Below are 13036 nucleotides of genomic sequence, written 5' to 3' on the forward strand. Positions count from 1 at the left end.
CAATCAAACAAATAATGATACAAACTAGCATGTTTTTTTCCTGACAGGAGTGCTGAAAGTAAAATATATGCAATAGTCAAATGGATCTTCGTGGCTTACAGAATGATTTTATAGGCAAACTTGAATGTTCCTCAAAATAAACAATACAAGCTGTTGGAGAGCAAATGATTGCATTGTTGAGAGGAGAGCCTCTTAGAGTTACTAGTGAACATTTTGTTAGTGTGGTAGTCTCCTACGAGCTCTATACAGAATACAGCCATGAAATGTACAACTTTAAAATCGTGGTTGCTCTAGGCAAGAAGTGACAAGACACTGAGAAGCCTGACAAGAGAATTTGCACCCTCTGCCAAAAGGACACAATGAATACGCTTTGAACAACTCTCTTCAACTACATATGAAAAATAATTTCAATAAGTGTTTGCACATAAGACTGTTCCTGGACTGCTAAGTCTATTAAGACTGCTAATGAGAGTCTCAATAGACTGATTTTAAAATAAATAAGTAAAGGATGATAATCGATAATTGCTAATTAGTAATTAATTGCATAATAATCATCATAGGCCCAAAATAAATGTAGAATAAGTTCAGGGCTCCGACTACAAAACACAAACACAAACAGACAGGGCAAACAAATGCGCCGTTCTCATTAACTCCGCGGGAGTGTTTTCAACATGGCCGAATGTCGCAGAAGGAAGTGACGTTTTCACTAGCCAATCCCATTACCGCGTCCGCGCCGCGCTTCCGGCGCTATTAGCCGCCGCCCCCCTCTCCCCGTTGCCCCGCTAGCGCCCGTGCTCACGGAAAGCCCGGCGTCATGGTGCTCGACCTGGACCTCTTTCGCGCGGACAAAGGCGGCGACCCCGAGCTTGTGAGGGAGACGCAGAGGAAAAGGTTCAAGGATGTGTCACTCGTGGATAAGCTCGTTCAAGCGGACACGGAGTGGAGGAAGCGTGAGTGTCGCCTCGCTAGGCTAACGCGGCTAGCTCGCCAGCCTGTTGGCCAGCGTCAGCTCTTCGTGCAGCTGTCACGTATTTTCCGCTCTTTTGTTTAACCACGTTTACTTATGCGGCACAGAATGCAACCGGTGAATGGTTAACGGTACAACCGAGAGGTGGTTCGTTGGGCTCGTATAAAGTGTGGCTGTCCCGGTGTGGCTGCGCCACGGCTCGGTGCAGTCTGATGCAATCCCTTAGTAGGCATGGTGCACTGTTGGGGATGCCAGCTCAGTCCTTCCTCCATTTAGCTCGCCTAGCTCACTGCTTACCTGAGTCCCAGTCTTTATTCCCTACTCGCCTATGGTCTTCTTCGGATTTATATGTATACATATATGTATTCAAATCAGTTATGATTTCAGGGAAACAGGAGGTTCGAACAGAGGTCCTCCATTACATTTTACTTTACAGCATTTGGCATGCACCCTTGTCGAGGCCAGTGTGGGGCAAGAAGACAGTAAAAATGAATTAATTCATTAATTGTTTAGTGACTTAATCTTTGTTTGAAGACAGTGTGTCTCAGCTGTACAGACAGGCAGGAGATGTTTATTCCAACTCCTGAAGTCCAGGAAAGAGAAGATAATTTTAATATAAATAGTCAGTGTATTCAGATTTGTAGCCACCTGAGAGACTATAACAGATATAGTGTTAACAAATAGTGTTAACGCTACTATTATCCTAGTTTTCACAATTATTGTTACACCAGCCATGGGCCACAAATTTGATTTACTTTTAAGTCACTGTGTAGTAACGTTACAGATATGGTAATAAATGTTGTGACCCTAGAGGCAGGTGGAATGTCTTACTCCTTTAGCTGTTGAGTATTTACAGATTTGTACTGAATAGGCTATTTGTATGCTTGCAATCGAAAGTATTTATCTTGGCTTGGCTTTTTCCAGGTCAGGAATACAAGCAGTTGTTTATAGCACGTTTACGATGTGTTGAATGTCCTCTTCCACTGTCAGGTCGCTTCACTGCTGATAATCTCAACAAGGCAAAGAATTTATGCAGCAAGTCTATTGGTGAGAAAATGAAGGTAAGAAACCTTCCTAATAATAATAAAAAAAAAATTAACCCCAGCCATCAGTTTTTCCTCTTGTGTGTTTTAAACATTGCATGTTTTATTCAATATGCACTCGGTAATGTTGAATTAAGCAAATGTCGGTGTGTTTGCTTCTCTGTGTGTATAGCAGACATTAGTCATATTTCACCTGTCTTGGCTGGGCAGGGTGTTCCCACAACTGGTCACTTACCTAGATTGTGCAGGGGCTGATTTTGTGTGCTAGAGCTGTTCACCTGTGAAGTGCACAACAGCCTCAAACACGCCTGCATCGGTAGACACGGCAGAGCGTGCACTGCTACAGCTGTGATCCGGGTTTACTGACGGGCAACTTCAGTGTCTGGACGCCACCTGCTCTGGGCAGTGGAAACGTACATGCTGTGAGCTGTGTACCGAGAAGAGCACATTATTGTTTAATTGAATGCTGGATATAATCATAAGCATTCCTTTTAGCATCATATGCTTGCTTAACAGGGTTTGCCTGTAGTTTTGGTTTTATATTGTTTCTCAGTATTGTTTCTGTATTATATTTTTCTTTGACTATGACCAGAAAAAAGAGCCAGTCGGTGAAGATGAGACTCTTCCCGAGGACGCACAGCACTTGGAGGCAATCACAGCAGACACGTTATTGGTCAGTCATGTTCACTTATGCAAATATGCATGATTCATTAGCACTGTGACTTACAAACCTTATTCAGCAGTGTTGTACTAAATGCCTGTTTTACCTCTCAGGAGTTTATAGTACATGGAAATTCATGGAATTTCTATAGCACTTTTAAAGAACCCAAAACACTTCTGGAGCATTACAGGCAACTATGAATTTGTCTACTTTGGGTTTTTTTTTTTTTTTTTTGCTGGAGATGTGAGGTGAAGGAACTGATTGAACTGAACATCAATCATTATGTCTTTTTAATTATGCATTTTAGTTTTTAGATTTCACATCTCGCTTACCAAGGCGTAGTCAGTGCACAGATGGTCCTAAATCAAGCAATCATGCATACCGCTCCTGTGTCCGTTGGCTACACGTCCCTGAGCACTCTGTCTTGTCCCTGGCAGCCACTGACCGTGACTCAGATTAAGAAGGTTCGCTTGCTGGTGGATGAAGCTATTCAGAAAATGGACACTGAGAGGCTGAAGTTGGAGACGGAGCGCTTTGAGTACCTGAGAGAGATCGGCAACCTCCTGCACCCTTCTGTGCCTATTAGCAACGACGAGGTGAGATTTAGCAACCAGTCCTGTATCCAGGATGCGACCATTTGCTGTTCGATTAGGGCATTGTTGGTGAGGTTTTCCATCGTAATCGCCACTGTGAGCTGCATGGAAAGGACAATCTGGGAGCCCTGTGTATTCATCTTTCATCGAAAGACTTGGGAGGGGAAGCCGTGCCATCGTGATGCATTGCGCTCCTCTTCAAAGGATCTGCCGCGATCGCCAAATAATCTGGACTTGCTGAACCGTTTGATTTGAATCTTCCTTTCGGCTTTGAGTAACACATTAGTAACCAGTGAATCATAAAAGTATCATGAGTTATTGCATAAATTGTGCATTATAATCACCAAGATATAATTTAGCATTTGAAGTTGTAACATGTATTGTATATGCACAACTTTGGATTTTTGCAATTACACTCGGTTATGAATCTAATTACGGATTTGCAATTCATAAAATAATGGCCGCGTTGCTGTTTGCATGTGATTCCTTTTGACAGGAAAGCAGCTCCACACTGGTGTGACGTTTACGTTGTTCTGTAAAGCGTTTCAGCCTTGCAGACTGTTTCTAAGACAGGGTTCAGCTTGGCCGGCTGGTGAATATGCCTCACTTCAGCTCTCCTTCCAAAGGATGCCGATAATAAGGTGGAGCGCACTTGGGGTGACTGCACGGTGCAGAAGAAGTACTCGCATGTGGATCTGGTCATCATGGTGGACGGATACGAAGGAGAGAAAGGGGCCGTCGTAGCCGGAAGCAGAGGCTATTTCCTCAAGGTTTGTTTTCTTACATAACCTAACATCCGATTCCCGTGAAACGTATTGAATTGTACGGAACGTAAACACGGTGGCCGAGTGATCATTTTACTGTTGTTGATGTTTTAAAAGCATTTTCTACCACGACGGGTGTGAGGTGACTCTCGCGATGGTTGTGATTCTGTAGCACTTCTGTGTATTTCTTGTTCACCCACTGTCACGATTAATTTCGAGTCCCGTTAGTGGAGGAGCAGAGGAATGCACTTGACCGTACAATTCACATTAGTTGCAGGTCATTTAGTAGCATGTAGGCAAGAACTTCTGCAGTCAGTAACACTCCTGCTTAAGTGATGTGTACATCAACCACCAGCAGGTCACGACTACGCAACTGCGCTTTTACGTTGGCAATGTACAAGGAGGTACAGTTTAAAACCCACCCAACCAGACAGTAAACCTACAAAATCCATTCCAAAAGTCTTTAAGGCGTCTGGCTGCTATGGCTGACCAGGAAGGGTCATAATTAATTTGAGAGACTTGACTGGATAACATGGAGAAGGTTCTTGAAATCCAGGGTCTTTGGCCCGACGCCGCAAGAGACCGCATGTGAGAAAATGAGATCCACAGCTGTGCTTTTGAGATCACTAACCCCTCATGCTGAGAATGTTAAGCCTAACTGCATCGCTTTCCTAATTCTCTGATGTTCTCCTCCTCCATTTATACTGATTTCATTCTGATATGCTTCTCATTAGGGACCTCTAGTCTTCCTGGAGCAGGCTTTAATTAACTACGCCCTGCGGATCCTCTACAGCAAGAAATACACTCTCCTCTACACACCGTTCTTCATGCGGAAGGAGGTCATGCAGGAGGTGGCGCAGCTCAGCCAGTTTGATGAGGAACTATACAAGGTTCGCAGCCGATTTGATTCACAGATAGTGGTTATTCCCATCCATCAGAATTGAATGGGATTTTATGCTTCTGTAACTTTTTTTTTTTTTTTTTTTTCTCCTCTCTCTCAAAGTAATCTTTTCCCTTTTATGGGTCACATGGTTTCAAGAGGTCCAGAGTGATTGTTTTTTTTTTGCCTCACCATGCTTCTGAAGGTTATCGGCAAGAGCAGCGAGAAGTCGGATGATGCTGCCATAGACGAGAAATACTTGATTGCCACTTCCGAGCAGCCAATCGCAGCCTTCCTGAGAGATGAGTGGTTGAATCCAGAGGAGCTCCCCATGCGTTATGCCGGCATCTCCACCTGCTTCAGGCAGGAAGTCGGCTCCCACGGCCGAGACACCCGGGGCATTTTCAGGGTCCACCAGTTCGAGAAGGTCAGTGGTGCTTAGTCGAGGATGGAAGGTTTCTTCCTAGTTGATGGTTTCATTCAGCATTGAAGTAAAACCAGCATGTCGTCCGTAGTGTTTTGTCCTTTTGTGACAACAAATGAAATGAATTCTGTTCATTCACACAGATAGAGCAGTTTGTGTATGCCTCTCCTCACGATAACAAGTCATGGGAGATGTTCGAGGAGATGATAGGAATAGCAGAGAGCTTTTATCAGGCACTGGGAATTCCTTACCGCATCGTCAACATTGTTTCTGGTCAGTCTTGCCTTCTCATGCTTCCTCTTTGTACCAAACATCACCTTCCTAGTCTGCTGGTAGATAGACTTTTTTTTAATTTTTTATTTAAACAATTTCTTACTAATTTAGACTTCTAGACTTTTATGTTTCAAGTGTCTCTAAGCTTGTGTGCCTCTGCTGTGTGAGGCCTACTCCATCACTGCTCACACACAGCACAATGTTACACGTAGGTGACGAGGCAGCCCCCCCCCCCCCCCCCCCCCCCGTTCTCTCGCTGTCATGCTCTTGCTGGTTGAGGCATGACTGTGTGTCTTTGGCCCCATGTCCCAAGGCGCTCTGAACCATGCAGCCAGTATGAAGCTGGACCTGGAGGCCTGGTTCCCGGGTTCCCAGGCCTTTAGAGAGCTGGTCTCCTGCTCCAACTGCACAGACTATCAGGCCCGACGCCTGCGCATCCGCTACGGCCAGACTAAGAAAATGATGGACAAGGTGAGACCCAAAGCTGATAAACCAACGGCAGTAGTCCCAGTTCTCATACTTCAGTGCAATGAACTGGTCAGTTTGCTATCGAAAACGTATCAGAGAGACACGGCTACACAGTAACTAATAAACCCTTGTTGCTGTTGCTGTTGCTGCTGCTCAAGGCCGACTTTGTGCACATGCTCAATGCAACCATGTGCGCCACCACCCGCGTAATATGTGCCATCCTGGAGAACTACCAGACCGAAGAAGGCATCATCATTCCAGAGCCGCTCAGAGTGTTCATGCCTCCAGGTGAGCATGTATCTGCTGAAGTACAGCCAAAGGCTTTTTTTAGACTACGTATGCTAGTTCATGAACCAGGACGCCAGCACGCAGTCCACCTGCACAGGTACCTTGTCCCTCAGCAGTGGCTGGCTGGATGCGGTTATGCACGCTTGAAAAATCAAATGGCAAGACTAGTCAAAGTACATAATGCTGTAGTGAATGAAACGGACTATAAAATACTACATTTCATCAACAAAAAATAGCTCTGGATGCCAGAGGGTTAAGAGAAAGCTCCCTAAAATATCTGTTTATTTGGTAAATTTTGTACATCTGTTTTTATGTATTTTCTGCAGGTTTAATGAGTAGTTGTGGTTCTTTTTGATTTAGGCTTAACGGAAATGATAAAGTTTGTGAAGCCAGCTCCCATTGACCAAGAGGTGACCAAGAAGCAGAAGAAACAGCACGAGGGTGGAAAGAAAAAGAAGAAGCATGCGGGTGGCACCGACCTGCTGAACAAAGTGGAGAACATGTCTGTCAGTGACTCTTAGACCTGCCCTTCCTCTCACCGCTGCTCCGCGCAAGACCTCCGTGCGAGTCCGTTAGCCCGGTGGCCGGTTCATACCACCCTTCATCCATCCTCATCCTTTTCCCAGTCCTCTTGCAGGAGGTGCTGAGGGCCAACTTATTAATCTGAGGAGTGCAAGTCCTTTCCATGTAATGGTCGCATTTTCAAAATTGCTTTCATTATAATTCGTGGTCCGATGGTGGTGCGGAACAGCAAAGATCAAAACAACTGTAGTTCTGGAGGCTGCTTTGATGTAATTGAGAATAAAATTCAGGATACATACAAAGGGCGTAAACAGCAGAACACTGTAATTTCAGGGCAGTGGTGGGGTAGGATGCATGAGTCCGTTTATTAAGGGAGCACAAATTTTAGTCGTGCGTAGTCAAAGGAAATCTACAGTTTGTCTGTTAGTTTAAGTGATAAAAGAGGAATTGAACCAAAACAACGCCAGTGGTTACCCAGCAAACTATTACGATGAAAAGGGAAGTTGGCGGTGTATCTTGTAAGTCTTGGGATCTGCCTTGGGATTCCTGCTTTTGATGTGTCCCTGTTGCTGCTGAAAAGAAAATGCTCTTCATTTTTTGTCAGCCATTATATACAACATTTGCTTGAGAAACCTTGTAAGAGATGTTGGTATGGTGGCATATAATAAATGTATTATGGGAAATGTGTTGAAAGGTACTTCATTCATTTGGGAACTAAACTACTGTGCCTTTTGCTACTTAATAGGTCTGTGTTGTAAAAGCTTTCCGAATTTCTGCTGTCATTAAAATCTGAAGTCCCACAAGACGCAGAGTAATACTACTCTAGGTAACATTTAGTTTGTACTTCTTCACTGGAGGTACGTTTTCTCTCGCAAAAATCTTTCATATGTTTGAAGGATCGTGCATTCCGTAGCTTTCTGACAGAACTGGCACAAAGTTTTAGTGAAATATGGAAATTTAGTGCGACCTATGAACGAACGGCTTGACTTATTCACGATACAGCTACACACTAAAACATTGTTAGCTGTACAAAAAATAATATTTTTGCGTATCGCAAATATTTCATATGGGTTTTGGGTTGGAGTTTAATCCCGTTATGCAGAATAACAAAACACGACAGTACTACAAAAGAACGCGTTTCGGTTTTAATTTTGCAGAACCACAATTCCCAGTTTACTCTGCGCCTGCCTCTCAACCAATCAAATTACAGGACACCACGCACACGCCCAGTCTCCATGGTAGACGGCAGCGCGAGAACGGCTAGCTAGGTTGGCTAGCTAGGTTAGCTAGCTGTCTGTGAAGGGGGAGCTTGTAGGGGAGTTAATACATAGCGTCGGCCTTCATGAGCAAATATATTTTCCGTATCCGTTTGTTTTAGAAAGTGCTGTAAGTGAAAATGGGCTCCAGCGAGAGTGCCACCAGGAAGGTGTCGTTCGGCCTCGATGAGGATGAGCGGGTCCAGGTTGTGAGGGGAGTGAAGGTAACGCTAGCTAAAGCTCGCTCGCCTCGGTGACAGCCCGAGTTTACTACGTCTCCCCGATGGTTTATCAAAGTTAACCTAGTCAAACTGGACAAACATCTACCTGGTTTGTATGCGTTGTTGGGTTAATCATTGAGTTTAACCGTCTGCTCTCCCGACTCATAGCCTAATCGAGGTGAAGGCAGATGATTGCCAGCTCTGGCTGAACAGACCTTCAAGTACTTGTGCTGTACTGTACAATAAGCTGTAAGAAGGGCGGGACTTGACTGATGTTTGCTTATATATCCGATTTTCTAGTAACAAATCTGGCAAAACCTAACCTACGGTTCTGTTCCCTGCCATGCTGGCGGTTTTTTTTTTTCTTCTCCACATCTCACCCAGTCATGCTTTCGTCAACAGCTATCTGAGGATGTCCTACAGCGGATGAGGAATGCCAGTCGAGCGCCTACAAACCACAAGGAAAACTCGGGTAAAATATAGCGTTTCTTAGATATGGGTGTGTTAACGCTTTGTTGTCACAGTGTAAAACATGCTTTGGGCATTGGAGTGGTGTGATGGTGGTTATTTTATTTTATTTATTTATTTAAAAAAGGACCATCGTTTTGTTTTATAGTGTCTCACACTCAGCCTTCGAAGTTTCAGCAAAGTACTGGGCCCACAGTTTCTGAGAACATGGAGGACCTTAAAAGAAGGTAGAGCACTCAGTCGGGTTGCTTGATCTGCTGTGCCTTTATGCCCCCCCCCCCCCCCCCCCAAGTATATACTATACACTAGAATAATGGTCTCTTATTAAAGCGCTGCTTGCCCACTGAACCATGCTGACACCCTGTGGACACAGCGCATCACAACCTCTGTGGCATCTGGAGGGAGGGGAAAAAAGGACATTTGCTATCGCACAGGTATGAACGGGAGCAGGTGGCCATACAGGAAGAGCTGGCCCGCATCGCACGCAAAGAGAGGGAGGCGGTGAGGCAGGACGTAAACAGAGCCATGCAGAGAGAAAAGTTCCAGACACTGCAGGAGGCTGAAAGGGCCAGGCAGCTGGTGAGTCACACGTGCGCACACGTGCAACACCTGCATGTGCTAAGCAAACATTCTGCAAGGCAGCGCAGTGCACTGGGACGTGCTCAGAACGAACGTGTGAGAAATGAGGTCTGAGATGGTGGGATTGCCATAGTCCTATTGCACGTCCGTCTTTTACGTGTGACTTCAGCAACTGGTTGTGCTATTTTTTAACCTATACCTTAGTAAAAGCGTTATTTTTTTCAGCGTTCAGGTTGACTTTTTATTTTTTCCTTTGCTTTTTTATCTTTCTGCATAAAAGTTATTGGCAGAATTGTCACCGAGACATTTTGTGAACTACATTTGTATAATTGTTTCCTATTATGCACATGGATGTGCTGGCTGAATGTCTGGTGAGAGTAACGTGTGAATAACTTATGAATACCTGTCTTAGTTATTCATGACTTTTTAATATAAAACAACCAGGCTGTTTTAAACAGCTTGCAATATATATTGGCATGGTGCATATCTTGTCTTCAGTGACCACACTAAACAGTAATTGGGTGAGGGGGAATGGGGATAAAGGGGGGGGGGGGGGAGAAAATAATACCGTCTCTGCCTATCTGCCATAATTCCCAGTTTGAATAGTTTCTTTAAAGACAGCCCTTAGGGCCCGAGCCCTGGTATGTCTGTCATAGGAACACGCGCGACTCCTGTGACATGAGCGAAATTGGCTCTTTGAATCCTTTTCTTCTCTCCATCTCTCTCTCTCTCTCTCTCTCTCTTTGTTCTCTGTTCCTTTTGAGCGTCTGATGGATTGTGTTCGCCCGCCCCGAGGGCTGCAGAGACCGACTGATCTAGCCTGCGACAGTGACCCCTGAGAGCTAGATTTGAGAGCTAGATTACATTCACACAGCTTGCGAGTAAATCGTGAGGTCGCATCGATGCGTCTCTTTAAAAGGTGTGTTTTGTGGAGGTAGTTATTTGTAAAAAATTATTGGATATTAAGTGGGTGACCATTTTGGACTTCATTTAGTGTCCTGTTCAAGACATTTGAGTAGATGTTGGATGAATATTAGAAACTGAGATGCCACTTTAATAGGGATCATTCCGTGCTAACTCACGTAGGCGTCTAGCTCCTGTCATGGATTTTCTTGAAAAAATATTGGGAAAATTTATATTAAATTTATGAGACCTTGCAAAATCCTATAGCTCTAGTCCAGTTATTTTTCTAGTCATGAATTTTTGAAGGTTAGCGCTCTGAGCTAAATTTCATCACTTCTTTGTATGCGTAATATATTTGTATTCATATGTATGTGTTTATTATTGGATTTGGTTCAAATGTATACGGGAAATCCAAGAATCCTTAAGGATAACATTACATCATATATTCATCTAAATATTTTTTGCTGAATGTTTTACAGTAATCAGATTGATAACATATCATTTTTACCCAAATGAATCTTTCATTTTCAAAAAATTAATTTAGTTTAAAATAAACTCCACTAGTTTTCACTTTCGTTCAGCTAAATTTTGTTTCCATGTAGTATTAATGTAGTTCTGTCATATCTCCGACTTCTTTGCTGCCCCAGATGTTGGTAAATGTAGCTTCTGAGGTGAAGCTATTTTGACTGTATATTTTTCCAGGAAGGATTATTCCACTTTCTGTTCTGTCCTCTGCACATCTGCACCATGTTTCCTCTGCCTTCTTACACGAAGGAGCTGTTTTAAAAATACAACTGGGCAGATGATGTAGACGGCCAAAAGTACGTGGACACCTGTCCTAATGACTGAATTCAGGGCTTTTTTTGGTCTCACCCTTAGCTGTGTAAAGTCCAGCACGTAACTGTATCATTTCCTCAGTTGAACTCTGGCAGGAGGCTAGATTGTACCGAACAGCTCAGTGACTTTAAATGTTGCATTGTCATAAGATGCTACCTTTGCCACAAGCATGCTTGTGAAATTTTGGCCCTGCTAGACCTGTCCTGGTCAGCTGCAAGTGCTATCAATGTGAAAACAAAGTGTCTGTTCAGCCACGAAGCAGTAGACCATGCAAACTGGCAGAGAGGGGCCACTCTGGGAACAGAAATCACCTGTCTGCTGTTGCATCACCCACTACAGAGCACCCGCTAGCTGCACAACCGCTTCTGGAAGCAACAGCAGCACAAGAAGTGTGCATGGGAAGCTTCATGAAATGGGTTTCCATGGCCAAGCAGCTACACACGAGCCTAAGATCGCTACGCGCAATGCCAAGCGTTGGCTAGAGTGGTGTAAAGCAGTCTGCCAGCCAAGGGTTCAGGAGCAGTGGAAACGTGTTCTCCGGAGTGATGAATCACACTCCACTATCTGGCAGACTGGGGCGGATATGCCTTCAGCAGATGCCAGGAGAACGCTACCTACCGCGAAGCGTAGTACCAGCAGTGAAGTTTGGTAGAGGAGGAATAATGGCGCGAATGCTTGTGATTTTTAGAACGTGCTGTGCTTTCTGAAGGACCTAGAAACATGCCTCTCTGCTTAGGTTTCAGCACTCATATTTGGTGGTATTATGGTATTATCATTAGTGTTTGTATAAAGAATATTTATGCATTTACCGTGTAAATGCATATTCAAAGCAACAAGCTAACGCCTGACCTTTGGTTAAAGCTAGGTCACTTATGAAAAGGCTAATCAAATACTCAGTTTACACAGGGTCACTGACACAGAGTAACTGACTGCAGTTTGTTAACAGAGTACAGAAGTGGTGGGTTACATGCAGTTGGCTATAAAATATTTGCCATTTTACAGAGTAAACCTACACAGTAAATGTACCAGTGATCCTCAGTGTAACATCCTAAAGTATTTGGAGCGTAATCATTATGCTATTTGTTTATGGGTGTATTTTCTGCAGATGTATGTTTTAATATTTACCCAGATAATCCATTTACATATTCTTCAAAACACATTGGAAGAAACTGGCATTGCAGTAACTTCTTTTTGGTTTGCTCCGCTATGCTTCAGTTTGCTCATTTGCAGGGATGCCAGTGGCATGCTTTCTGTGTGTGTGTGTTTTATCTTTTGATATTGAAGTTTGTTAGGTACTAACAGGAGGCCCAATATGATTTAAAAAAAACCTCGCATGTCAGTGCAGTCCAATGCATCAAAGATTATTGAATTACTCTTCATCTTGTAGAGGACAAAGATGATGAAGAGTTTTCCCAGGGACAAAAAAAAAGATGTTTAAATACATGCCTGACAGAGCAGCAGCAGGAAAGCTATTCAGTGCTGACATTGCGGAACGCAATTAAACATGAAGGATTTAAAACTTTTATTTTTGTTGTACACGATGTTTGTCTGTCCAGGCACCTTTTATGTGAAATGAGAATGTTTCTGTTGTGATGTAGAATGACCCATTCGAGGTTAAAGTTCAACTTCAGGCAGAATGGGTCAAGATATTACACGAGACATATGACGTCTGTACTGTGACCGCCACACGTGCTCCCATGGGACTGGCGTTTTGTGCAGGTTTTATGCAGTTAGAATTTGCCCGCCAACTTGCTAATTCTTGTGGACTATTTGTATGAAGTAAAGTGTTGCCTGAATGTGACGCTCTCTCTGAATGTCAGGGAAAATTCGTTATATGTTTCCCTGAAATTACTGAGGAGATTTACTGTGCTTTATTGACATATTTGACA

At 43.7% G+C, this 13036-nt stretch overlaps 2 protein-coding genes across 5 annotated transcripts in view; both read left to right on the plus strand.

Moving 5' to 3' along the window:
* The first annotated feature begins 762 nt into the window (after positions 1 to 762).
* sars1 (seryl-tRNA synthetase 1) lies at positions 763 to 7576 on the plus strand. 2 transcript variants are annotated; one of them, XM_027008491.2, is made up of 12 exons: positions 763 to 950; positions 1958 to 2028; positions 2331 to 2432; positions 2603 to 2683; positions 3109 to 3267; positions 3891 to 4034; positions 4763 to 4918; positions 5114 to 5335; positions 5476 to 5605; positions 5919 to 6076; positions 6232 to 6361; positions 6722 to 7576. In XM_027008491.2, exons 1-12 carry the CDS (start codon positions 815 to 817, stop codon positions 6880 to 6882), a joined length of 1650 nt encoding a protein of 549 aa, XP_026864292.2. In that variant the 5' UTR covers positions 763 to 814; the 3' UTR covers positions 6883 to 7576. The 2 variants fall into 2 exon arrangements, with proteins under 2 accessions (XP_026864292.2, XP_026864293.2); XM_027008492.2 differs by lacking the exon at positions 2331 to 2432.
* A 558-nt stretch (positions 7577 to 8134) lies between these two features.
* chchd6a (coiled-coil-helix-coiled-coil-helix domain containing 6a) overlaps positions 8135 to 13036 on the plus strand; it is a 45649-nt gene continuing 40747 nt past the window's right edge. For all 3 annotated transcript variants that reach the window (XM_027008488.2, XM_027008489.2, XM_027008490.2), the window contains exons 1-4: positions 8135 to 8363; positions 8763 to 8832; positions 8977 to 9055; positions 9263 to 9407. In XM_027008488.2, coding sequence (XP_026864289.2) covers positions 8280 to 8363; positions 8763 to 8832; positions 8977 to 9055; positions 9263 to 9407 — 378 coding nt within the window. In that variant the 5' untranslated portion in view covers positions 8135 to 8279. The remainder of the gene's footprint in view (positions 8364 to 8762; positions 8833 to 8976; positions 9056 to 9262; positions 9408 to 13036) is intronic.

Source organism: Electrophorus electricus, chromosome 22, assembly GCF_013358815.1.
Source record: "Electrophorus electricus isolate fEleEle1 chromosome 22, fEleEle1.pri, whole genome shotgun sequence".
NCBI lineage: Eukaryota > Metazoa > Chordata > Actinopteri > Gymnotiformes > Gymnotidae > Electrophorus > Electrophorus electricus.